Genomic DNA, 24017 nt, shown 5'->3' with positions numbered 1-24017 from the left:
CCTTCCTGTCTGGTTGGCGGCAGAATTTCAGATCCGGTGTCCATGTAGGTGGGACATGGGGGGACTTGGATTGGCAGGTAGAGGAGGGTATAAGAGAGAGGAGTTAGCTATTGTAGAAAAATAGACACGGCAAGAGCTCTATAACCAGTGGCTCTACCAGGAAGAAGAACCGAGGCGCACTTACAATTGTCTAGCATTAGCGAGGGAGAAAAGGGAGCTGGGCTGGTCCTCAGAGTAGACTGTGATTACTCTGTGTGATCTGAGTGGAGAAAGCTTCTGTATCAACATATCTCATTCGCTGTCTTTCCTGGTGCATGAGATTCTAATCAAGTCATTGCTTCTGTGTGCCTGTGTGTGCCTGTGTGTGTGTGTGTTTGTGTGCGCATGCACGTGTGTGTATACCATGTGTCTCATGAAGTCTTGATCCCCTCCTTGTGAAGGTTTCGGGGTGTCCTAGAGTCCCCTATTAAGATGCAACTACCCGGGAGGGAGAGTCCTTTAAGCCGATTCAGAGCATGCCCTGAAAGAAAGGGTGGGATTAGTAGGAAGGGATTTGGAAGAGGCCCTTGATACAAGGTGGAATCCATTCAGCTCAAGGAAAGAGCCAGAGGAGGGGGGCTTGAGAGAATCCCAGCCTAGGTCACTGTTCTGCCAGGGGAAGAGATTTATATCAATTTCAGGGGGCAATTAGGGGATGGGGGACTAAGGTATTCTAGTAAGGCAAGCCCCCCTCCCACAATGGAACGTCTCAATGCTTCATTGGCCTCCAGTCTTCGGGCCTTGGCTTTGACTTCATGTTTCTCTGGGCAACTGGAGCTGACTGGTGTCCTTTCCCAGAAGCCAGAAACCAGGCATTATCCTGGGCCCTCCACCTCCCTCAAGCCCACAGCGTGCCTGCCACCAAGTTCTGCACGTTCTACTTCCTTAGAAATCCCTGATCCTGCCCCTCATCTCCACCCCCATGCCACAGCTGCTTAACAGGTTCCCAGGCCTCCAGCTCAGCTTCCCTCCAGTTTATGGTCACACTGCTGAAGAAAAGCGCTTTCTAAAAAGGCAGCCTCTTCATTTCCACCTCTAGCTTAAGATCTTTCAGTGTTGCCTGATTGCCTTCCAGATCAAACTCTGCACGTCTTAGCATTGGCACCCACTGCTTGTCTCTCCAGCTTTTTCTGTCTCACCCATACCCCTGCAACTACCTGCCTACCAAAGGGATCCCCTGAAATCATGACGCTCTCTCTCACTTCCCCGAGGGCTTTTATACATGCTGCCGCTTCCGTGGGGACATCTTTCCTCCTACAGGGCATTCAGGACTCAGCTCAGGCATCACTTCTGTGAAGACAACCCTGACCTTCCTGTCTGGTCAGTGTGCGTCATCCAATCCCACAGTGCCCCCTGTTCCTCTGCTTCATGGCTCTGCATTCTCCCTCCCTCACCTTTAAAGGTGGGAACTGTCTTCGGTCTCTCTGTATCCCAAGGTCCAGCATAGAGGAGGCAGGGTGGCACAGGGTAGGGAACTTGCAAATATTTGCTGTATGAATTAGTTGTCTTTAGGTTATGGTTTGGGTCTGAAAAGCGTTTCATTCCTTGGCTCATTTCTAACGTCTACCCAACCAAGGTCCAAATTAAATGTGACCATCTCCACAAAGCCTTTCCCTCCCCTGCAATGTTGGAAGTACTCTCTCTCTCCACTAAGGTTCTTTGACATATATCACTTCTCCCCTGTTTTAGACCAATTTGTGAAAATCTCGATACCACGAAACCTTGAAAACCCAAAGAAGTGAATACACTCAATAAACACCCAAGGATGCATCCACTGGGATTATGGGCACTGTGCCAGGAAAAGGAGAGCCTGGTTGGGCAGGCTGCTTTTCCCTTTTAAGTCACATCAAGTAATTACTCTGCTTGCTTGTAGGGTTGGGCCTACTATCTTTATTCTGTCTCCAGATGGATGGGAATTGCTTTTTGCGGGTTTTTTCCCTGTCTGGTTTATTTTTATTTCGCCACCTGTGCCTAGCACAATGCCTCCCTCAAAGAGAGCCTCCAATGGATGAGTGAATGAATGAACTGAATTAGTGGGAAGCAGCAAGCATTGGTTTCTACTTTGGCTTTACTCTGAAATAAGAGCTTTCAGAGGTCTAGCCCTAGGAGCATCTCACACACCCAGAACTTGACTTTTTTTCTTCTGTGCTTTGAGATGTTGTGAAGGGAGTAAGACCTTCCCACCCACATTCCCAAGCAGAGAGAAAACCAGATGATAGTTCTGATACCCCCTTTTCAGCTTGGTGTCTAGAACATACCAGAGCTAGCTCTGGATCTCAGGGAACCTGCATGGCCCATCGACCGCCAAGGCCATGACTGATTGTTCTGCAGATGAATGAATAGAGGGATTGATGGTGAGTTTGTTCTTATTTTTTAAGCTCTCACAGGACTTAAAACTCCTCAGCTCCCGGAGACTGTTAGGTACTGCATTTATTTTGGATAGCTTTTGTGGCACACTTCCTCTTTCAAACGAACTCTTTGGCTCTTGGTGATTTCTGCATCTTCTTCCCTTCTCTCTCTCTTATTTTGATGTGCTTAAAAAAAGTCAGCTGCAAAGGCCAAGACTTGTTACAGAAATGGCATTCTTCCCTGCTTCTGCATGGGCATCTCCTCACAGTTTTGACTCGTTGTCTGCTGAAACAGCCCTCAAACTTTTTAAGAGAAAATGGATTTGGGTGCCCCTTGTGGTTTGGGTCCTTGGGTCCTTGGCCACACCCCCAAATATTCCTTTGGATGGTGGTGCTGAACACATACTTGAGCTGGGCCAAGGAGTTTTGCTAACTGATGTTAAGGCTGAATTTGAGAACAGGCTCCACAAGATGGATTAACATGATTGAGAAAGCCTTCCTCCTCCTTTCCCTGGTCACACACACTGTCTAGAGCAATGCTATACAATAGAAATACAACACCAGCCACGTAAGTAATTTTAGATTTCCTAATAGCCACATTTAAAAAGTAAAAAGAAACAGGTGAGATTAGCTTTAATAACATTTTTTACTTAACCTAGTAAATCCAAAAAAATGTCATTTTAATGTATAATCAATACGAAAATCATTAATGAGCTATTTTACATTCTTTTTTTTTTTTTTTGTACTATTTAATCTGGTACGTACTTAACAGTTACCACCCATCTCCATTTGGACTAGCCACATTTCAAGTGCTTTGTAGCTACATGCGACTCATGGCTCCCATGTTGGAGAGCATAGCTCTTGACTCTCCAGGTGGGGTGGAGATTGGTTATTCCAGGCCCACTCTGACCTCCAAATTAAGCTACCCAACCAGCTAAATCAAGATGAAAGAGGTGGGCAACTATACTAAAAAAAGAAAAAAAGAAAAAAAATTAGAAAGAAAGAAATAGAAAGGGATGGGGGGAAGATGGAGTGTATTTAAATCTATATCGATAGAGAATATCTATATCTATATTTCTATAGAATATCTATAGAGCTTTAGAGATGGGATTTTAAAGGTGTCTTGATAGCACAATCAGCAAGAAGACATTTTGGGGGCTTCCGTAGTTATATGACTCCTAACTGAAGTAGTCCTATTATTTTGTTATGAAAGTTGTTCTGTGCTTAATTTTCTTGAGTTAGTGAATTTAAAAAATTAAACTTGATAGACATTTTACCTTTTGTTGTGTCTTTTTATTCAGATTCCCTACATTCCTTATGCCATCAGCAAATAATTAAACATCTCTATGAAAAATAATAATCAGCATGAATTGAGAGCTTGCTATGTGCCAGGCACTTGACATATGTCCTGAAAAAGAGCCGTATGAAGTAGGTTCCATTATTATTGACATTTTTCAGATGAGGAAACTGAAACATTCAGGTTGCTAAGTAAATTTGCCCAAGATGACCCAGCTACAAGTGGATTCCAAGGCCCACACTTCTTTGCAAAATTAATGTAAAACTTAACATTCTCCAAAATTGTTCAAGATTCCAGTCTCCTTTAAACATGCCCGTTTTAGGGGGCATCTGGGTAGCTCAGTCGGTTAAGCGTCCGACTTCAGCTCAGGTCATGGTCCCCCAGTTCATGGGTTCGAGCCCCACATCAGGCTCTCTGCTGACCACTCAGAGCCTGGAGCCTGTTTCGGATTCTGTGTCTTCTTCTCCCTCTGCCCCTCCCCTGCTCACATTCTGTCTGTCTCTGTCTCAAAAATAAATGAACACTAAAATAAATAAATAAATAAAAATAAACATGTCCACTTTAAGCTTCCTTGCTTTTGAGCATTCTGCCTTTTTGTGGGATGGAATCAGTACATTTTAAGACCTATTTGGAAAATCTGGCCTCACTGAATGATCAGGCCATTTGCAAAGTGATAGAACCCACTTTATTGTAGAAAATAATCTTGATCTATAATATAAAAACCAAAGTTAAAATAATAACTCTTATATGTCTTAGAATTATAAAAGGTGAATTCACAACAATTCTGTTTATTCAAAAGTTACTCCACTGATAGACTTAAAAAGACATCCCATTAGATTATAAAAAGCAAGGCTATCCTACTTTAAAAATATCTTGTTTTGGGGTGCCTGGGTGGCTCAGTCGGTTGAGCATTGGACTTCAGCTCAGGTCATGATCTCACGGTTCATGGATTCAAGCCCCATGTGGGGCTCTGTGCTGACAGTTCAGAGCCTGGAGCCTGCTTCGGATTCTGTGTCTCCCTCTCTCTTTTTCCCCCTCCCCCGTTCATCCTTTGTCTCTCTTTCTCTCTCTCTCTCTCTCTCAAAAATAAACGTTAAAAATAAAATTAAAAAAAATCCTCTTTATTTTTTTGCAATTTAATCATTATAAAATGCAACTTAAGTGTTTAAGTTCTGAGTTAAAATTTCTCAAAGTGAAGACAGATCTGACCTGCCATTTTCAGCTGTGCCAGGTAGTTAGGAATTATGCTGGTTTCTGCATCTGGGCCTTAACACAGTAAATGATTATACATGCTGAGAGTCTATATATTTTTTAAATTTTTAATATAAATTTGTTTTCCCTCTCTTATAAAATTGTAAGCCTCATGCACAGCAGGTTCTACGTTTCCTGCTTCCTTTATCATATATTACGTATATGATATTAATATAATATGATATTAATATATTAATAAATATATTAAATATATATATATTAAAATATGCTGTTGTCTTCCAATCTGAATTGCTGCAGTTTTGATATCTCAAAGAGGATGGTGGGAGTTCTGGCTGATACTTCAAACTCATCATAGTTCTTGGGGCAGGTTGAATACAGTGTTTGCTTTTTAAGGTTGTCAAACCCCATTCCAGGCCAACAACTAGTTTTTGAACGAGTCCCTTGACAAATCAGTAAGAAAAGGATTTTTCAAACTTTAATTTTAGAAAAATGGGTAACTTTTTTCAAATGGCAAGATGCCATGCAAAGGAGTTACAAAGCAATCTATAGGACTTGACTATGCTATTAACTAGGCAGAAAAAAGGAGTTAAAAATTTCAAGCCTTACAAACATACCCAGTCAGCCCTGTTCTGTTTTTCTGTAACTCTAATAGTGTATGGAATTGAACTCTGAAAGTTCTGGAACTTTATTTATTTATTTATTTATCTATTTATTTATTTATTGCCACTGAGAAAGGAAGTGAGAGGGCACAGCCCTGAAGAACTGGCAGTTTGGCATCTCCTCTCCTCCTTTTACCCCTCCTCCTCTATTTTAGCTATTTGACCTGATTAAACAACTTTGGGATGTTAGCCAGATTTCTGTATGCTAACGAGGCCCCTATTCATGATTTAGTGGGTTTTCATCCACCGGGAGCTTCCCGGATGCCCAGTGGAAGCCTGGCTTCACAGAAGTCTCCCAATTTTGTCGGGGGTTCGCCAGTGAGAAGTTCACAATGACTTGGGGGCAGACACGACTCTGAACGCCTCGGGTCATACCGGATTTTTCATTGGCAAACTTTTTCCACTTTGTATCTAAGGAGTGAAAGGTGACGCCAGAATCGCGTGTGCTACTCCCCGAAAGAGTCTCTGGCAACACCTTCTGTCTAGTTACTCTTTCCTAGTAGCAGGAAGCGTTTCCAAAAGTTTCCTTAAACCTTCTCTATCCCTAAGCCTAAAGGTCAGAGCGCCAGGTCCCACTTGGCTCCCCAGCCGTCCGAAATCTGATCGTTTCAGAAGTTTCTGGTGTTTGTAGATTAAAAGAGGTGGTAGTGGGGAACCGCGCAGAGTGACCACCGCGCATTACGTAACGGAAGCCCTGGCTGTAGGAGGGAGCGAGCCTGACATTGAGACATTCCAGGAGGAGGGGAGTTGCTGTCCTGGAGTCGCCAGGAACGGCGGCAGCAGTTCCAAGAAACCAAGAGAGAAAGGTGGCCGAGATAAAGAAAACACTACGGGAATGAGAATGTTAACAAGCCTTAGGACCCAGAGCATTAGCAGACGGCTGGGCACGTGTAGTAATTTGTTAGACGAAACGGCAGCCTTCCAACTTTTGCAGGGGAACAAGGAGATTTGCCCTTTGGGGGATTAAAAACGTTACAGCAAAGCCAAAAGCTAATGAATGGGGTTCAGTGGTTTGTTGGCAGTACTTAAATATTTCTGTCAAGGAGCGCAAACTCTCTGCAATTCTTTAGAAAGTAGGGACTCAAACCAAACTAGAACACTCTCCGGTGCTTCTCCACTTTCCCAAATCCAAACAGGAGCTGCTCGAGCGGTACTGCCCCTTTAAGACCTGCTTGCTCTCGGGCTCTACAAAAGGGAGTGACCTCTGGGCTTTGACAGCTCCCCTAATAACTACCAACGTGCAGGCCCCGCCCACCTGGCGACCAGCAGCGCCAATTGGCCAGCGGGCCGGTATCCCGTGCTCTGATTGGCTCGCCGCTTCCCCTGAGCGAACCTTTAGAACTCTGAGACAGACAATATTCTGTTACATTGTAGCAAAATGGCGACTGTCATTCACAACCCCCTGAAAGCGTAAGTAAGACTAAAAAATGTACATATTCCGCCTGGTTTCAATATGAAAAAAAAGGCGCCTTCCGCGTGCTGAGCGCTGCCAATGCACTGCGCTTGCAGGCGCCTGCAGCCGCGGCGGGGCTTCTCTTTTCTTTCAGCTCTTACTTCTTCATCTTCTTTTTTTTTCCCCCCAACGCGCAGAAATGTCAAGAGATGCAATTAACAAGAAGAAAATTGTTACATTTGTGTTCTGCTTAATTGGAGGACTGGCCGAGAGGGGTTAGCGGCAGAGGAGCCAGGCGCTCGAGTGCTGTACAGGGGGGTCGTGGGCAGCTCGGGGACAGCACAGTCCCCCGAGTGCCCGGCCTCGCGGGGCGGCGAGCGCGGCGCGGGGGGCGGCCGAGCCGGGGGCGAGCGCCGGGCAGGGGCCGCCTGGGTGCACTTGGCTGAGCCCCGCGCCTCCTGAGTCCGCAGCCCCTGCCCGGCTGCTTGGTCCGCCGGGGCGAGCGGACCGTGGCAGCTCTGGAGTTTGCAGGGCGCTCTACGCCTTCCGATCGCTTGCGGGGAGTTTGTGCAAACCTTCCGGAGTTGGGAGGACCGCAGGGGGAGCAGTGGGTCCCGGGAGCCCTGGGGCCCAGGTGGTTGCCCGGGGCTTTCCTGCTGGGGCAGCCCCCGGAGCGTGACGGCGCTCCGGGCGGTCACCGGTGTGTCTGTGTGTGTTTGTGGGCGAACTGGCTGTAGTAAATTAAGGACTCGGGTTAACTTGGGGTTGATTTGGAGGCAGGGAAGCTGCAGGTCTTATGAATGGTGTTCTCGCCTCCGCTGGGTGAAAAGCCGAGGCGGGTATAGTGGCAGCTTGGGGCTCCCCGCCTGAGCCGGCGGCTTCTGCTCCCGGCCAGAGCGAGGGGCAGGTGCCTCTGGCCGCCGCCGGGAGACTTTGAGCGGACGCCCAGATCCCGGACGCAGGGGGGCGGGCTGGGCGAGGACATGCGGGGACCAGTCCCTGGGTCCGACAGCCAATTCCTGCCTGCCTTCCTTCCCCCTCCTTTTCATCCTGGCTTCCTTCCTTCCTTCCCTCCTTCCTTCCAGTCGGTGGAACTGTTAAGCCGCCAAGTCCGATCGCGATCGCGGAGTCGGGGAAGGCTTCGGAAAACTAGCGTCGCTCTAAAAGGGGTGCTATTGGCGATGATGTTGGCAGAGGAGATCTCCCTCCCGATCGCTGCGCGACGTGGGTCGGGGTCCGCGCCGCTGGGACCCGGACTTCCCAGCTGGGCTGGTAGCCGCGGGCGAAGGGAGTGGGGGGGGGGTGGTGGGAAGGCGCAAGTGGGGGGCGTTTCATGCAGAATTCTCCCGGGTGTGTGGCCGATGCCAGTCCAGGTTCTTTCAACTCAGCGCACCGCGTTGGCACCCCAGACTCCTCCTGGAGTTGAAAAGCAGATTCGCACTGGTGGTGGTGGGGGGCGTAGGGGGGGTTCCCTACGCGAAGGAACGCGCGACGAGAATCGGAAGTGTTTGCACCAGCTTATCTCCCCTCACTAACAGGGAAAAAGGTAGTAATGTCCCCCGTATCGGAGTTTTAAATATACATATATATATTAAAGCTGCAGTTAAGAGGATACTGGAAGCTGATGTTGATCACAGAGCAGCTCCCGGCTTTAGTTCTCGCTCGCAAGCTCGGATACACTGCACTTGAACGCCACGGCGTTTCGCCCAAGAAAGAAAATGTTTTATGGCAGAATAAATGGGCGTAACTTCGCCGCATCCTCGCTCCCGGTGGCTCGCGAAGGCACACCGCTGATGCTGTGAGTTTCTACTGAACCCACAGCTGATTTGCAGTTTCCCCATTTCCCCCCGAAATCACACAGGCGGGCTGAGGCCACCTGGTAAACTCAAGTTAGAGGAATCTATTTCACATGTGCGCCAGGTTTATTTCCTGCTGGGAAAGCGGTACCCTCGTTACCCTGGAGCCCGCTCACGCGCGGGCAGGCGCAGTATCTCTACGCTCCAGGGTTTCCCGGCTCGCTCCAGCTTTTTTGTTTGTTTGTTTTTTGAACTGCAGAAGGGTGCCTTTTTGGCAAGGTTGTTTGGGGTGGGGTGGGGTTAGAGGTGGAGGAAGGGACAGAGAAGCGGGCCGGTTAGTGGAATTAGTTCTGAATTATTATACTTGTACTTTGTGTAGAGACGGTTGCAATGAGATGTTTTGTAATTCTGTGTCACCACACACACACACACACACACACACACACACACACACACGCGCGCGCGCGCGCGCTAGCGTGCACACAACACCCCTGGCTGCTTTTTCTAGGTGGAAGTTGAGTGGTCATTTTTAATTAGCCCCTCCTTTTTGTATCTCGACCCCTTTCCCTGGAGGTAAGGAGGTGTAAACAATACCCCCCATCCCCCGCCCCCAGCCGAGCTTTCTGCACTCCGGACGGTTTTTAAACTCCTATGGCAGGAGCACACACGTTGGTATTGGGAGACCTACACCATCTGTCTTTATTTTTAAAAACAACTTGTTTAATAAAACATCTTTTATATTTCATTTGTTTTTAAAAGTTGCTGATCGGGAAACAATACACACGTAAATAAATTATGCATGGGATAAATTAGAACAAAGCGCAGAAACACATCCAGCTAAAGGGATGGTTGGTGGCGTTGGGAGGAGGGGAGTAGGGAGAATGGTTTGGAGAGCTAGGTTTTTATCCTCTTGTGTCCCTCCTCACAATGAAACGGAGCTGAACGACATTAGCATTTTCTCTGTGTGCGTCCCAGGCTCTCTCTCTTTCCTAAAAAAAAAAAAAAGCCAACAACACCGACGCCTTCTACAGAAACTGGTCACACAAAGGTTTCCTCTAGGATTGGGGAATAAAGTGGTGGTAGGTTAATGTGCTGGGGAGAAACAAGCTTAGGTTTCATGCAACACCTCTGTAGGGCTCTCTCTACCCTGAGTATGGACCATTCTTCATTATACTGGCTTTTTCCATGTGGGACATTCAATAATTCAATAGCTTGGGTAACTGGATGGCACAATTTGAATCTCATTGCTTTGGGGTCTTCCTTAGGGTCCCTAGCTCCTAGAGCCACATCTCCTCTCTTAGCAGTTTGGCTTTTTTCCTACCTCTTTGATCTTCCCTCAACTCCCTTTCTTATTCCTCCTCCTTGTACCCTTCACCCCCTTCCTCTCTGAAGCTGACAGCCTGGCTTCTCTCTGTTGGCGCCTTTAACATCTTATTACTGCCCAACAGGGTGTTAGAGGCAGAAACAGGAGCCGCCTGGACTGATCAGATCACAAAGAGGACACGGCAGGTGGCCCCACAACCAAGCGGTCACATCTGGACAAATAGAATTTAAAAGCACTGATAGATTTGTATGATGTGTAAATGGGTAGTACATGTTATTTAATTTAGCAGCTACATTGTCTGAGCCTAGATGTGCGAGTAACCCTCATTTCTTACATGTACAAGCAAGATAAGGGCCATGTAGTCAAGTAAACCCACGCAGGTAACATAACTATGAATTTGATAAAGGTCTGTGTGTAAGTCGGTTACATAATATATCCTGGTTGATTTCTGCATATCTGGGAAACAATGCTTTTCATATAAATTCTAATCTTACTTCATATTCTAGTTCAGGTAAGCCACCCTCCCCCCAATCTGCTATCAACACTTTAAACAACTTACTCTTTTATTAAGTTATCAAAACCCTGGTTTGTATGCACTTAACTGAGAATGTCTGCCACCTTCTGCCAGACTTGATTATGCACATATGTATCTATTATTATAACTGCCTGCTTAGAAAAGAATAACTGTTATTATTATTATTTAATTATTCTGTATAAACCAATAGGGCTTTTCCTCAACTATTTGTTTAAAAAGAATGAGACCAGTAGACTGTTTTGTCATGCTTATAACTGGGAACATACAGATAGATAATTGTATTGAAACTTTCTTTTGTAAGGAGTTCCCCTTGCTTGGAGGCGTGTGTTTATATTTCTGTTTTTTTTATTAAGGACACAATTCTGAGAGAAGTAAATACATACTTACTTAGCCAAGGTCAAACAGCAGGTCATGTGTGTAGATGGACTTCAAATCTTCATCTCTTTATACAGCCTGTGATCTGGATACACTGTATTCTAATCTAAAGTGGTTTCAGTGCCTGTGAAAGTTGTGTAATTGTGGCCACTTATAAGCCAGACCTCACTCTTGCTGTGGCACTCAGTTTAGATATCAGAGAAGAGAGGGTGGGGGGAGTTGCATTCCTGGTTCTAATCTCCTCTTAGCTCTTTCTGTTGGAGTGGGGCAACGTGGGTGGGTAGGTACTAAGTGGGGAATATGGAGGTTGGGACTTTGTGAACTTGTAGCCTTTTATGGACATTATTTTAGCCCCTTATGAAAAAGGACCCTCAGATATTTTAAGCCAACAAATGCCTAAGAACCACCTTCTCCATCTGCTTCTGGTTGCCCATCAAAAAAAAAAAAAAAAAAAAAAAGCCTTGAATTGCCCAAACTTTATTAGCACATTATTTTTCATCAGGAAGAATGTCTGGTTTTGATGAGATACCCATAAAGGATATTAATTTCTGCAAGAACCCATGTAGAGGCATTGTCACAGGGTAAACCTTTGAAAATTATCTGGCTTGCAGACCAACTTGGGGGACATCCAGAGATGGCTGGGAGGTTGGGAGCTGCTTAGATCCTTAGGTGGGCTGGGATTCAGAGGCCACTTAATTGGAGACTTCTCTGCTTCCTCTGTCTTTTTGCAATCATGCAGGTAGCTGGAATTTGGATGCATCTGAGAAAGACCATAATGTCTAAAGCTGTTTCAGAGCCATCTGCTCAGATCAATGCAAAACATAAAATGCTACGGTCAGCATGCTTTGTTTTGCACCAACAACAGAAAGGAAACTGAGGCTGATGTTTCTGTTTTCAAAGAGAGGCCATGCTGATTATAGTGGTGGTGGGGGCTGGGTCATAAAAGGCACCAGAATCCAGGTCTGTTTATTGTCCCACCCTCAGCAAAGTAACTTTTGTGGTTTTTGAGTGTTCTGAAAGTCAGTAGAAGACAGAAACGTAGCCAAATGTGGCAAGCCCCTGGCCAAGAAATGCCACAACCACTGACATAGTTTTTGTGAAGCCACCGTTTTCCAGCTGGGGCCTATGTAAGCATGACCCTCGATTTAGATAATCTTCAAATATGCAGGTATGTAACAAGGAAAGATAAAGTGGCCTGGGGGTGGGGTGGGGTGGGGTGGGGTGGCAGGAAGGGAAAGGAGTAGGTGAGTGGATAAAACTGCTGTGTGGTCTGAACTCTGAAAAGACTATTGTTTAACAGTGAGAGAGGCTGATATGATGATCTGTTGCCAGTTCCAAAGTTTTCTTTAGTTGTGTGAGTGACTGGGGAGAGATGAGGTGTTGTGGTGTTTTTGTAATTTGTTTTTCTTATTGGTCCCGTTACTAGTGTTTCACAGTCTGTCAAACCATATGGATGAATGGAGCTAGCATCGTAAAACTGTCACCCAAGGAAGGTTTTTGAAGCCTGTGATTTGCATCAGAGTTTTAAAAGCAGTGGTTAGAAGGTGTTGGGTGGGGGTGGGTGGGAAAAGAGGGGCAGACTGTGTTGGGAATTTCTAGGTCGTGTTTGTGAATAGGAGTAGTGTGGGGGGTGGCGAGGGAAGAGGGAAGCCTGGAGAGGGCTGAGAGGGGCCGTGTTTGGAAGCAGGGAGGGGCGAGGGGATTAGACTCAGAGTGCCTAATAATGGGGTTCAAATAGCCCACAGTGAGTCCTCCCTCCCCGCCCCTGCCTTGGTTGTGAGCCTGAGAAACAATGATGACACATGTCTAATCCCCCTTTTGCACCCTCTTCTCCCCTCTCTGAATCCGGAGACTGGTCATCTCAGGTTGCTGTGAAATGAGCACGTTTCTGTTATTCACTTTGAAAACCTGCTGTTCGTATTCATTGTGACTGGAAGGCCCAGCAGAAGAGGTTTTGCAGTTCCCTTCCACCTGTTCTCTGTGTGGCCGCGTCTCAAACTCTGTTCCTTTTCCACGTTCATTTCTCACCACTGGCTGGTCTTTGTAGCTGTGAGGACTTCAGGGCAACGGAAGAGAAAAAGCTCTGGGAGAGGAATCCAGCACCTTGAGCTCTGCTCTCAGTTTTACCACCAACTTGCTACTCAATCTTGGACACAGAACTTCTCCGAACTGCAAATCCCTTGTCATTAAGATGAGGGTGTGATGCACCTTGATTGCCCAAATTCCTTTCAGTTAAAAACTTGGTGGCTCTCACTATGGTCAGTTAGGACAGGGAGAACAGTTAGGGGCCAGAGTTCCAATTCTTCCTTGTTTTCGAAGTGCGTTTCTAAAGGGGATTTGTTAAGACTGGGAGACTCTTCATTAGTTTCATCTTCTCGGGTCCAGTCCTGCCACATGGAGCTACCACTTGGGATTCTAACCGGGATGGCACTCCTCTCCCTTCTCAGGGCCTAAAGCTGAGGACCAGGTGATGGGCCATTTAGAAGGTGGACTTTTCTTCTGATTCTCCCCTCCTTAGCACCCTGACCAGAGGATGGAGAAAGGGGAGAGAAGTGGGAAGACTAATTGGCTTATTTTGCTCTTCATTAAGTACTCAGATCAAGTTTTTGGTGGTGGAAAAGACTGGAATTGCTGAGAACATCAATCTTTTTTTCCCCTTTCTTTTCTTTAAATGTGCGGAGGGAGAGGGGGAAACCAAACAAAAGATTTTTCTCCTCTGGATTTCATTTATCCACAATCTCTCTGGACCTGTCCTCTCCTCCCCTATGACACCCATCCCAATTAACATGGAAATAAAGTGCTTACTTCATTTCCATTTGGGCAGCTGCAGATACCAGTCGGATTAGAGAGTTGAAGAAGTGGACCTGTACTGATGTCTCACTGAGCTTCCTCTAGCGTACCCCGTGTTACTGCTGAGGGAATGGAGGTGATTAGCAGATATACAGAGGCCTACTGTACCCAAGTGGGTATTAGCAGCGTCTAAATTAGAATTCACTGCCTCTCCTTCAGTGACATGCCTCCAGAATATCCCAGATTCCTCTGAGGGTGTTATTATCAGGCTTTCCTTTGATTGGAAACTCCCTTGGCAATTATTTTCTCCAAGCCTAAATGAGGAAGAGGGGGGTTGCAAAACCCATCAGAGAATTCATAGAAGCCAAAATTGTGATTCTTAGGCAAAATGAAAGAAAAACCAAAATGGTCACCCTGATCTCCAGCAGACAGAGGCAGCCCCTTAATTTTTTTCTAATTGTGGTCAAATATACATAACATGTATATGTAACATTCGTAACTCGTAAATGTGCCATTCTAGCCGTTTTAAAGTGTGCAATTCAGTGGCATTAAGTAAATTCATAATGTTGTGCAACCATTGATACTAACCATCTCCAGAATTTTTCATCATCCCAAGCAGAAGCTGTGTACCTATTAAACAATAACTCCCATCTCCTCCACCCCCCCCCCCCCCCCGCCCCAGTCCCTGGTAACAACCATTCTGCTTTCTGTCTCTATGAATTTCCCTATTCTGAGCACCTCATGTAAGTGGAATCATACAATATTTGTCCTTTTGTGACTGGTTTATTTCACTTAACATAATGTCCTCAAGGTTCATTTATGTTGTAGCCTGTGCCAGAATTTCCTTCCTTTTAATGGCCGAATAATATTCCATTGTAGGTACATACCACGTTTTGTTTATCTACTCATCCAGTGAGGGACCCTTAGGTTATGTCCATCTTTAAGCTATCATGAGTAATGCTGATATGAAGGTGGGTGTATAGGTAGCTGTCTGAATCCCTGCTTTCAATTCTCTTGGGGATATGCCTAGGCCCCTTCATTTTTAGACTCTTTAAAATTCAGGGACTACATTTCTAAATGGTAAACCCCCGCCTTATAAACTTAGGGACAAATGCTAATAGTATCGTGAAGTTCAACCTCCTTATCCTCGCCCCTCCTGTAGATAGCATTATTTTTTTTTGGGGGGGGTGCTTAAATCCTCTGAGAACCCAAAGACCCACTTCTTTCATCCCCAGCCACAAGGATCGCCGTCCCCTTGTCTCCACCCCCCCTTGAGGGCATGTGGGGTGTCAGGCAGGGTTTGGGTTTGTGGGGGCAAAGAGCTGTAGTTCCCTGGTGAGTCTTGGACTGAACGTTTGGTTTGTTTCCTGGGCAGGATGGAGGTTTCATCCTGGCAACAGGGGGCCAAGGGGGATGGGACAGCTTAAAAGGCAAAAGTTAGTAAATCAGACCTATCATTTCCTTCAGTGAGAAAAGCCTGTGTCTCCTTTCTCCTCCTTTCCCCTGCACCCAGCTCTGCTTAGCCCCCAAGGTGCCTGAATGAAATAATGGATGTGAAAACATTTCCAAAGGTGCAAAGTGCAAGTGGGAGGTGTTACTGGGAGAACACAGTTTCCATTAGCTGACTGAGGCCTTCTCAGAGTCAACAATACCTCACATATTGAACATTATTTTAGTATATTAAAACCAAAATAAATGGGTATGGCATTACACATCAAGCCTAATCATTGTTTCTCAGGAAATGCAAAGCCTCACTCATCCAGCTGTGTGTAAATAGCCCTAGGATCTCATTGGGATTTTTCCCATTGTCTGGGTTTGAAATAGGTGAGAATATGAGCTCAGGGGAAACCCTCATTTCATTTCCCCGTTGTCAGCCCTGAACTGAGTCCACCTGCAAAATCAGAGGAAACAGAAGCTCAGAGGACAGAGGAGAGTGCTTTCCTGGAACTTTGGCATTGGTCATCTTGCCGTCTCTGATTCCCCCTTCTATTAAGACGACTCTGGGAAGAGAGGAGCAGTGGTGGAGGGGCTGGAGCTTCTATCTGCTGGGCATCGAGGAGGTTGTGCTGTTGACACAGGAGATCAGCTGCCCGAATTGATTCTGTATACAAAAGTAGACTATGGAGCGCATCACGGCGGGGCTCAAAACTCAAGAGACTTCCATCTTGATTGCCAGCCTTCAGATACAAGCTTGCTGCAACCCTACAACATTCCTTTACTTTATAAAAGCAAATTAAGTGAAAAACGTCATCTGGACTTCCATTATCCTCAAATAACAACTCTTTACTTGTCTTTGCTTGCTGCCAGTTGAGCTCAGTGAGAACTGTCTCACCCTCTTTGGGGCTTTCTTCATCCTGTGCTGGCCAGCACTGACTGCCAGGCTGTCCCTCAGAACTAACTAAGCAGCAGATAGCCCCCCTCCCTGCATCTAGGAGCCTTCACTCCAAGGAAGGCCTCCAGTCTGTTTCTCCTTCCAGGCTGTGGTTCTTTGGCAGGACAAAGTTAAGTGCCTGTGAGCCAGGAGGCTGACTGCTCCCCTAGGCTTCTCCTAGGGAAACCACTGTCCAGTGGGAGGGTGGGGCGGGAGGCAATGTGGTGCTGGGATGGGGGAGGGCAGGGTGGATGGGGTAGTGGGAGTGGAGAGAATATATTCTCTCCTGCTAATTATTTTCCCTGAGGACTTAGCCAATGCAGAACCATCTATTATCGTGGGAGCGCTCTATGGTGGTTCTGCCTGTGATGAATGCTAAGTGGAAACAAGCAAGAAAAATTAACAGGCGGCTGCTTCTGTCCACCTAATTAAAATGCATATCCAAATGCATAATTCCTTATGTTTCCCCATGCACACACTCCCCTTCCAATCCCAATTCTATGGAGGAGAAAAAACACTTTTCCCCAATCATTTCTCTTGATTATATTTCCATCAAGGAAGAGCTGGAGGGTTCCCTTAGAATAGAGAAGGGCAGTTCTTGTAACACTTTGAAAATTGCTGGTTTTTTACTTAGATTGAGCCCAAAAATTCTGAGCTGTTTTTGGTTTTAAATGAAGAACAAAAACTTTATCGGGCTGCAGAAAAAAGGGGGAAGGAAGGAAGTAGAGAAAGAAAGGAGGGGGGGGGGGAAGAAAGCAAGCAAGAAAAAAGAAAGTTCTCACCATTTTTGTTGACATTTTAATTTTGTGCTAAGAGTCTTTTTTTCTCCTCCTCCTCCTCCTCCTCCTCCTTTTCTTCTTCTTTTTTGGCACTAAAAGTCAGTAAGGTCTTTTCTATCTCTCCTCTCTCTATTCCTTTCTCTGACTTTGCACCACCTCCCTCAGTCCCCTAAACAAACATCACCCAGGGTTTTTGTAGAGAGATTTGAGAAGATGCATCTACCTGTGCAGATCAGGTAGAGAACAAAAAGCAAAAGCCTCTGCATTTGGGGCAAGATCAGAGATGCTGACATCACAGTTCCAAGTAGGTTTTGAATCAAACAAGCAATACCTCTTCATCCCTATCTTCCTCCCTCTTGGTTCACTGATCGTATTCTCCCCATCGAAGAACAAGTTTATTCAGTGGCCATAAAATATTTAATAGACAGGAAACTTAAGTTGCTGTGTTCAATTTGACGTCACTGCTGTTTCTGCAGCAGTCCCCCTCCCGGGTAGCCCCCCACCCCCCAAGCCCCTTGACTGCCCTCCACAGCAGCCCCAGCTGTTGATTTATCAGGGCCGGCTGGCTCAGCAGTGCATGGAGATTGCTTTTAATTAACTCTCTTCATTTTTCCCAATCTTCAGGGAGCAGCAGCCCTTTAATGATTTTAATATTTTATCTGGATTTATATCTGCTTTATTTGTTGTTGTTTGACTTCCGCATTTGTTCTTCCCGAATCTCTTCCAGACTGATGGATTTATTTGCCCCTTCCCACAGCCCCCAAGACCTTTCTGGAGGAGAGACGACGACGGGTTCTGAAGAAGGCCCCGTCTTCCCGAGCTTTCTACACCTGCACGGGGGAGAGGTGCGGGCGTTGTTGGCCTGTGTGATGGTTTGGGTGAGAACCTTTGTCTTAGGAATCCCAGGCTCACCTGAATCAGCTGCAGGAATTTCTGAGCTTCCCATTAAAAAGAAAACAAATCCGAATTTGAGAAAGTAAGATCTCCTTGGCTCTTTCGTGCTTGCTATGTCTGTAAGGGAGGGAGCCGCCTTGGAGAGTTGGATAAAAACTGCTTCCTGGGGTCCCCAGTTAGCTGTAGTCGGAGGTCTGGTGATGACTTTAGGGCAGTGCTGGATATAGGTGCGAGTCAGATCTTGTGCCACTTTCTGTGTCTGTAGATACGGCTGGGAAGAGGAAGAGCAGGTCTGGTCTGAAAGAGGACATTCAGGGGCGCCAATTGCCTTCTCTACTCAGGCCACCTTCTCCCTCACCCCTCAGTTCCGTGTTCTTGTGCCCACTTCCCAATGTGGGAAAACGCACCGCCCGTTTGCGCACCTTCCCCGCTCTGCCTTCCAGCCTCCTTTTGGCTGCAAGGTCTACACCTTCCCCCAGCAGTCCCAGAGAGACCTGGCGGACAGACTTGCATGGGGGCTCTTTTTCAGAACCAGCTTGTCCGCACAAATGCCTTTTTGGCATCTCGGTTTGGCGATGTGTCTTCACCTGTTGCTAGGCAACTACCAACTAAAGTTTGAGCCTGATCTGGGGATTGCAGTAAACTGCCCTAGGTGACTTGTATTTTCATTTAGGGACCTGGCTTTGTAATCCTGGCTTCAGGAATAGGAGGTTGAGAAGACATATTTCCCACATGTCTTTACGGAAAGAGGTATTGATTTTTAAAATCTAGCCAGTGCCTGGCACACAGTCAGTACACAGATATTTGTTTTGGTGATGAAAATTGTGATTTCTTCCTATCTCCTTGCCCTCATCCTTTTAGCTCTGCTCATTCTGAAAACCATGACGTCAGATTACTAAACTACATGTGGGATGCAGACACAGCAAACAATGGCTTCTACACCGTGGTGTGGTGTTCAGGCTTCTCACTGTGCTTCTTCACCTTTCCTTGGTGACCAAAGACCCTTCTGAATCCTATGAAAGTTGTGGATTGTCTTTTCCCAGAAAAAAATGCATGTAGGCGTGAACATCTGCAAGTCGGGTCCACAGGTTTTGAGGAGCCCATCAGTGGATGCCCCAGACGCCCATGGGCTCCAGGTTAGGGACCTCAGAATGTGGAGTGAGGGTGAACTTGTGAGTTCTGATGTGGGTTCTGTATCCCCCTCGGAGAGATGGTGCCCCTCAGACTCCCCTACAGTCTCGCTGAACTGCTGTGGCTCCTCCAGCCCCACCTTGCCCCATGTGCACTCCATGAACACCTGCCTGCTGAACCCCGGGGTACTTCGGAGGCCCCCCCCTCTCTCAAGTGAAGTCCTTGTGGACCCTCAGGTAGAATTGACCACACCTGCCTCAGCCCCATCGTCCCACGCACACTCTTCTTTCATGGCCGTGGAAATTCTTGACTCTCGTTAGTTGGAATAAGGCCCTGGAAGGCTGGGATGGTGGTTGCTTGTACCTTTCTCATCCCAGGATCTAGCAGAGCAGGCATTTAATAAATATGTGTGGAATAAAGTAAATGAAACCTGCAAGCAGACATAGTGCTCTTCCTCCCTAATTCGCTTCCGGCCCTTCAGAGTTGACGTGTTTCTCATTCTCTCCCTCGACTGCAGGCATTTGGAAAAGGCAGCAGAATTCCTTTCCCCAAATTCTTCAGTTTCAGGAGTTGGGAAACAGGCACAAGCTTGGCCTCGCTTGAGTGTGGAATGTACGGCCATGACAAATGTCAGTGTCATTTATTCTAGCCTCTTGTTTCTTTACCGCTTCATTTTTGTGGCTCTAAGACCCTCTTTGGTCTTGGGAAGTAAAGATAAGTCTTTTTACTTTGCTCTCTCTCTTTCAGGGACTAAGTAACCCAGGGCTGGTGAATTGCCACTGATAACTCAGCCACATTTTTCTTGGGTGTCTACTATGTTTTCAGCTACGTATGGGATTTCCTTTAGCCTTATTTATACCTGAGGACTTTTCATGAGTTTTTAAGATAGAGAGCAGAAGGCGAGAGTGCTATAATGGTTTAACCCAACGCCGGGACCTGTCCTATTGAGTTCTGGAGACAGCTATGGCTCAGTCACTGTTTTCAGATATATATCCTTTGAGACAATGCCTTTTGTGTACTTTCATAGTACCAACCACGACATAGATATAACTTTCCCTATGACTCATTGCCCCAACTGTGTTCAATGCAGATAGATTCTCTTGACAGTGAGACAAAAAAAAAAAAAAATGATGTCCTGGGGATCGTGCGGGGGGCCTTCATTTTTCATACCGAGAGAGAGAAAAATATCACTGTAACTTTTGTATACCCTCTTACTGCTTCAAATCATTATATCCTCCATGCTTCAAATCATTCATTGTTGGGGCTATTTGGAAGAAAGTACCACCCGGGAGAGGGCTGGTTCTGGGTCAGGAGTAAGGTGAAGGCCAGAGGTGGTGATGGGCTACTCGAGTCACGTTTTCATTCCGATTCGGATCCATTAGACATCCCTCAATGCAGAGAGCAGGAGAAAATGCTGATGGTGTGCAAAATATAGGTTGCAGGAGCAGAGTTGTACAAAAGTGTTTGTCAACTCGGAAAGGTCATACTGCACAGGCACTTACTCTCAAAGTAACTGTCCCTCGGTCCCGGTGTGCGGCCCTACAGTACAGAGGGCACACCCGGGGCCGTCAGGTTGCGGGTGCTCATTTCCTTTCTGGGCAGCCATCCCAGTATAACAGATACTTATACATATTCTGTCCTCATTTTATCTAATTACGCACATCTCTGGGGGATGGGGAACAGGTTTGGATCATTCAGTTTTAGGTCAGTTATGCACAGGGTAGCTGAGATGAACACTAATCTATAGAGTTCTGTGAAATTGGGCAAGTTCCCATAGTTCCCTGGTCCAAAGCACACCAGGGGGCATTGTTTGCCATCTCAGGGCCCTAGATCCCAGTCAGCATCAGAGGAGGGATGGAGCCTGGCTGGGTCGTGGGGCTGAACCTTCTGAGACCGAGCTAGCTCTTGCTACCCTTTGAGCAGTAGGCATTCTTCCTCTATTATTTGGTGACCTGCCAAACAGAGAGGACCCAACAGTGTGGGTCCTTCTTCTGGCAATCATTTGCCACCCAGTACCCAATACCTGCCTGGAATGGGTTCAGTTTCCTGAGAAATACAGAACAAAAGGTGCTCTGACTGATGCAACAATCTTTATTATTGCCCAGTGTTGCCTGGAGTTTCTGTCTCCTTTTCAACCCAGATGAACTGGTCTGGACAATATAAAAGCCCTGAAATGTCCCCACCTTTCTCCAAGACCCAGATCGGGCAGACTCGGGCCACTTCCTGGCATCTCTCCTCCAGGCTGTATTGTAGCTTTTGAAATCCCCAGGAAAGAAAAGCCCACTGGTTACCCTTTTATTTTCCTTTGGCTTTCTACTTCTTATTTCATTTCTTGACTCAGACCTCAGCCTCCCCAGCGTTCTCTGAGCCCTAAAGAGAGGAATAATCCACGCAACGCCTAATATCAAGGTTTGCATCTCCAGCCCAGGTTTCCTTCTGACCTCTTGTCTCCCTCGTCCTTGCCCTGTTGACATCTTTTTCCTCTCCTTCTGCATTGCACCTTGATCAAAAAGCACTGAAGGGGCATAAAAAAAAGGGAAGAGTTTTTGCTCTGTCACCAGGAGGGCACACTCAGTCTCGTGAATGTGGGAGCGGGCAGGGGGAAGGAGGAAAAGGTCAAAGCTTGCACACAGCAAACCGGGTGAGAAGAAACACGGGGTGTGAGGTTACTCTGCACTAAATGAGCGATCCAGCCCCCGAGGGGTCTGTGAAATCAGAAAAGAGAAAGAGCGTCCTGTGGTTGGGGTGTCAGAGAAGGTTTCAGGGAGGAGGTGGCTTTGAGCTGAGTATGGAAGGACAGTGGATCTGGTCAGGCTCAGAGGAGCAGTGGAGGGTGAGGTGGAGAAAGACAGGCACGAAAGGAAAGTGAACGGAGATCCAGGAAGTGTTTGAGTAATTCCTTAGAGAATCCCCTTCCTCTCTCCGGGAAGAAAGGCCAGGTGGGCAGGCGTGTGTGGAGGGTAGCAAGTGGGTCTGTTTGGCTGGTTGGGAGGGGGAAGGTGGTCCCTGAACAGAAGGTAAAAATGGGAACTCGCCCGGGGCCACGTTGTTCTGAGTGGAGTCCCATTTTGGCAGCCAATTCTTGGGAAGTACTTGAAAACTTTGGAGGCCAAGGGGGCCTCCAGGGGGAGGCTGCGTTGTCCTCCTGAGTCCCTCAGCAGGAAGCATCGCCCACCTCCAGGGGCCCCCTGGCTAAAGTTGAACTGAATCCTCCTTCTTGGTTTCCTTGGTAATACGTTCTGGGTCCTTTTCAGGGTACTTCCCGGAGGGGTGGGGTGCCGAGGACACCCTGGGGGGCCTTCACTGGTGTGAGCCCCCTATTTTGTCAGGCATAGGACTGCCCTGGCCCACTCGTGGGCAGATTTGCTTAGTAGGGCAGGACTGTAGGGGGAAGCCTGTCCAAGTGGTAGATCTAAACTCTCTCCCCCTTTGTATCCTTCAATCACCATGCCCTTTCTTTCAAAACAACAACGATAACCCATAAATGGTATAAATACAATATACAAATCCAGTCGAGGGAGGAGAACATAAATGCTGACCCTCGTAGCGCAGTCAAAGCCCCGTGCCTCGAGGATTCGTTTCGTGGTTCAAATCGGGGGAGGGAGACTGCAGGTCTCTAAGACAGTGTTTCCTTCTGGGAGGACTGAGGGAGTTTGTTCTGTAGATGGTGCTTCCCCATGGCCACCCAGGCACACGGGCACCCCTGTTACCCATTCAAGTGCCCACCTACATGTTGCCTACTCCCCCCTGCAGGAAGGCCTGGGGCCCAGGGAGCTAGCTTTCAGGGGGAGGCGGGGCATCAAGCCCGCTCCTCAAGGTTCCTTAGAGCCTTGGGCTCTGACAGCTCACACACTCTGTCCCAGGGAGAAGCAGTGTGACAAGCAGGGGCTATGTGGCCTATACCTTAAATGCAGGCGCTGGGGCTAGAGAGTCGGGGTTCAAATCCAAGACCCGCAGGCAGGATTCCTAACCCCTCTGTGCCTCGGTTTCCTCATACAGTAGGAATGATAGTTTCTGTCTTCAGAGGGTTGTTGGAAGAATTGAATAAGTTAATATATGTCAAGTGCTTAGGAGAGTTGGCACAGGGGCGCCTGGGTGGCTCAGTCAGTTAAGTGTCCGACTTTGGCTCAGGTCATGATCTCATGGTCCGTGGGTTCGAGCCCCGCATCGGGCTCTGTGGTGACAGCTCGGAGCCTGGAGCCTGCTTCAGATTCTGTCTCACTCTCTCTCTGCCCCTCTCCTGCTCACACTCTATTTCTCTCTCTCTCAAAAGTAAATAAATAGACATTAAAAAAAAAAGGAGAAAAGTTGGCACATATTTACTTTCTAACTGGATGTTCACAGGGACCCTGTTTTACTTTAAAAAAATTTTAAAAAAATGTTTATTTATTTTTGAGAGAGAGAGAGACAGAGTGTGACCAGAGAGAGGGAGACAGAGAATCCAAAGCAGGCTCCAGGCTCTGAGCTGTCAGCACAGAGCCCGACACGGGGTTCAAACCCATGAGCTGTGAGATCGTGACCTGAGCCGAAGTCAGACGCTTAACCGATTCAGCCACCCAGGCGTCCCTGCAGGGACCCTGTTTTCCTATCCATAAAATGGAAAGATGTACTAGCTGATTTTTTCTCCCCACATTGACATCTTAAGGAAAATGAGATAATAAGTAAGAGAGCCTCTGATTTCCTTAGAAAAGAAGTTCTAGAACTCTATGGCATTATGATTATTATTTTTTACTATTAGAAGAAATGTGCTAGGAGACTTCGAGACAGGCTTATCTATAGGATGTCTTGCCCAGGAGTTCGGATTATTGCATGCTACTTACTCGGTACTGCTCTTGGGTCCTTCTGAGAAAGAAAAAGAATGTCCCAGATGCTGCAGAACAACACACAGGGGTGAACTGACTCTGACGTGACTGGTGACTGAACTCCTGGTTTCCAGCCTCTTCTGCCTCCTCCAAGGGGGAGGAAGGTGCTTCCTTCCTGGGTGAGCTCCACCCCTTCCACAGCTGGAAGAGGGCTTGAAAGTCCTTTCGGACCAAAGTGGGTGGCGTTAAGAGTTGGCCTGTGCACTCTTGCC

The 24017-nt window shown here is 47.0% G+C and overlaps 1 protein-coding gene across 3 annotated transcripts in view; it reads left to right on the top strand.

The window, feature by feature from the left end:
* DPF3 (double PHD fingers 3) overlaps positions 1–24017 on the top strand; it is a 304745-nt gene that overhangs the window by 32135 nt on the left and 248593 nt on the right. Inside the window, exon 1 of one of the 3 annotated variants that reach the window (XM_058739557.1) lies at positions 6861–6965. The exons of 1 other annotated variant lie outside the window; for it this stretch is intronic. In XM_058739557.1, coding sequence (XP_058595540.1) covers positions 6934–6965 — 32 coding nt within the window. In that variant the 5' untranslated portion in view covers positions 6861–6933. Of the gene's footprint in view, positions 1–6860; positions 6966–12930; positions 13465–24017 lie in introns of those variants that run through there. One more of the 3 variants, XM_058739561.1, reaches the window with a different exon arrangement.

This window comes from Neofelis nebulosa, chromosome 7, assembly GCF_028018385.1.
Source record: "Neofelis nebulosa isolate mNeoNeb1 chromosome 7, mNeoNeb1.pri, whole genome shotgun sequence".
NCBI lineage: Eukaryota > Metazoa > Chordata > Mammalia > Carnivora > Felidae > Neofelis > Neofelis nebulosa.
The sequence above is the reverse complement of the archived record's forward strand: the minus strand, read 5'-3'. Positions and strand labels throughout refer to the sequence as shown.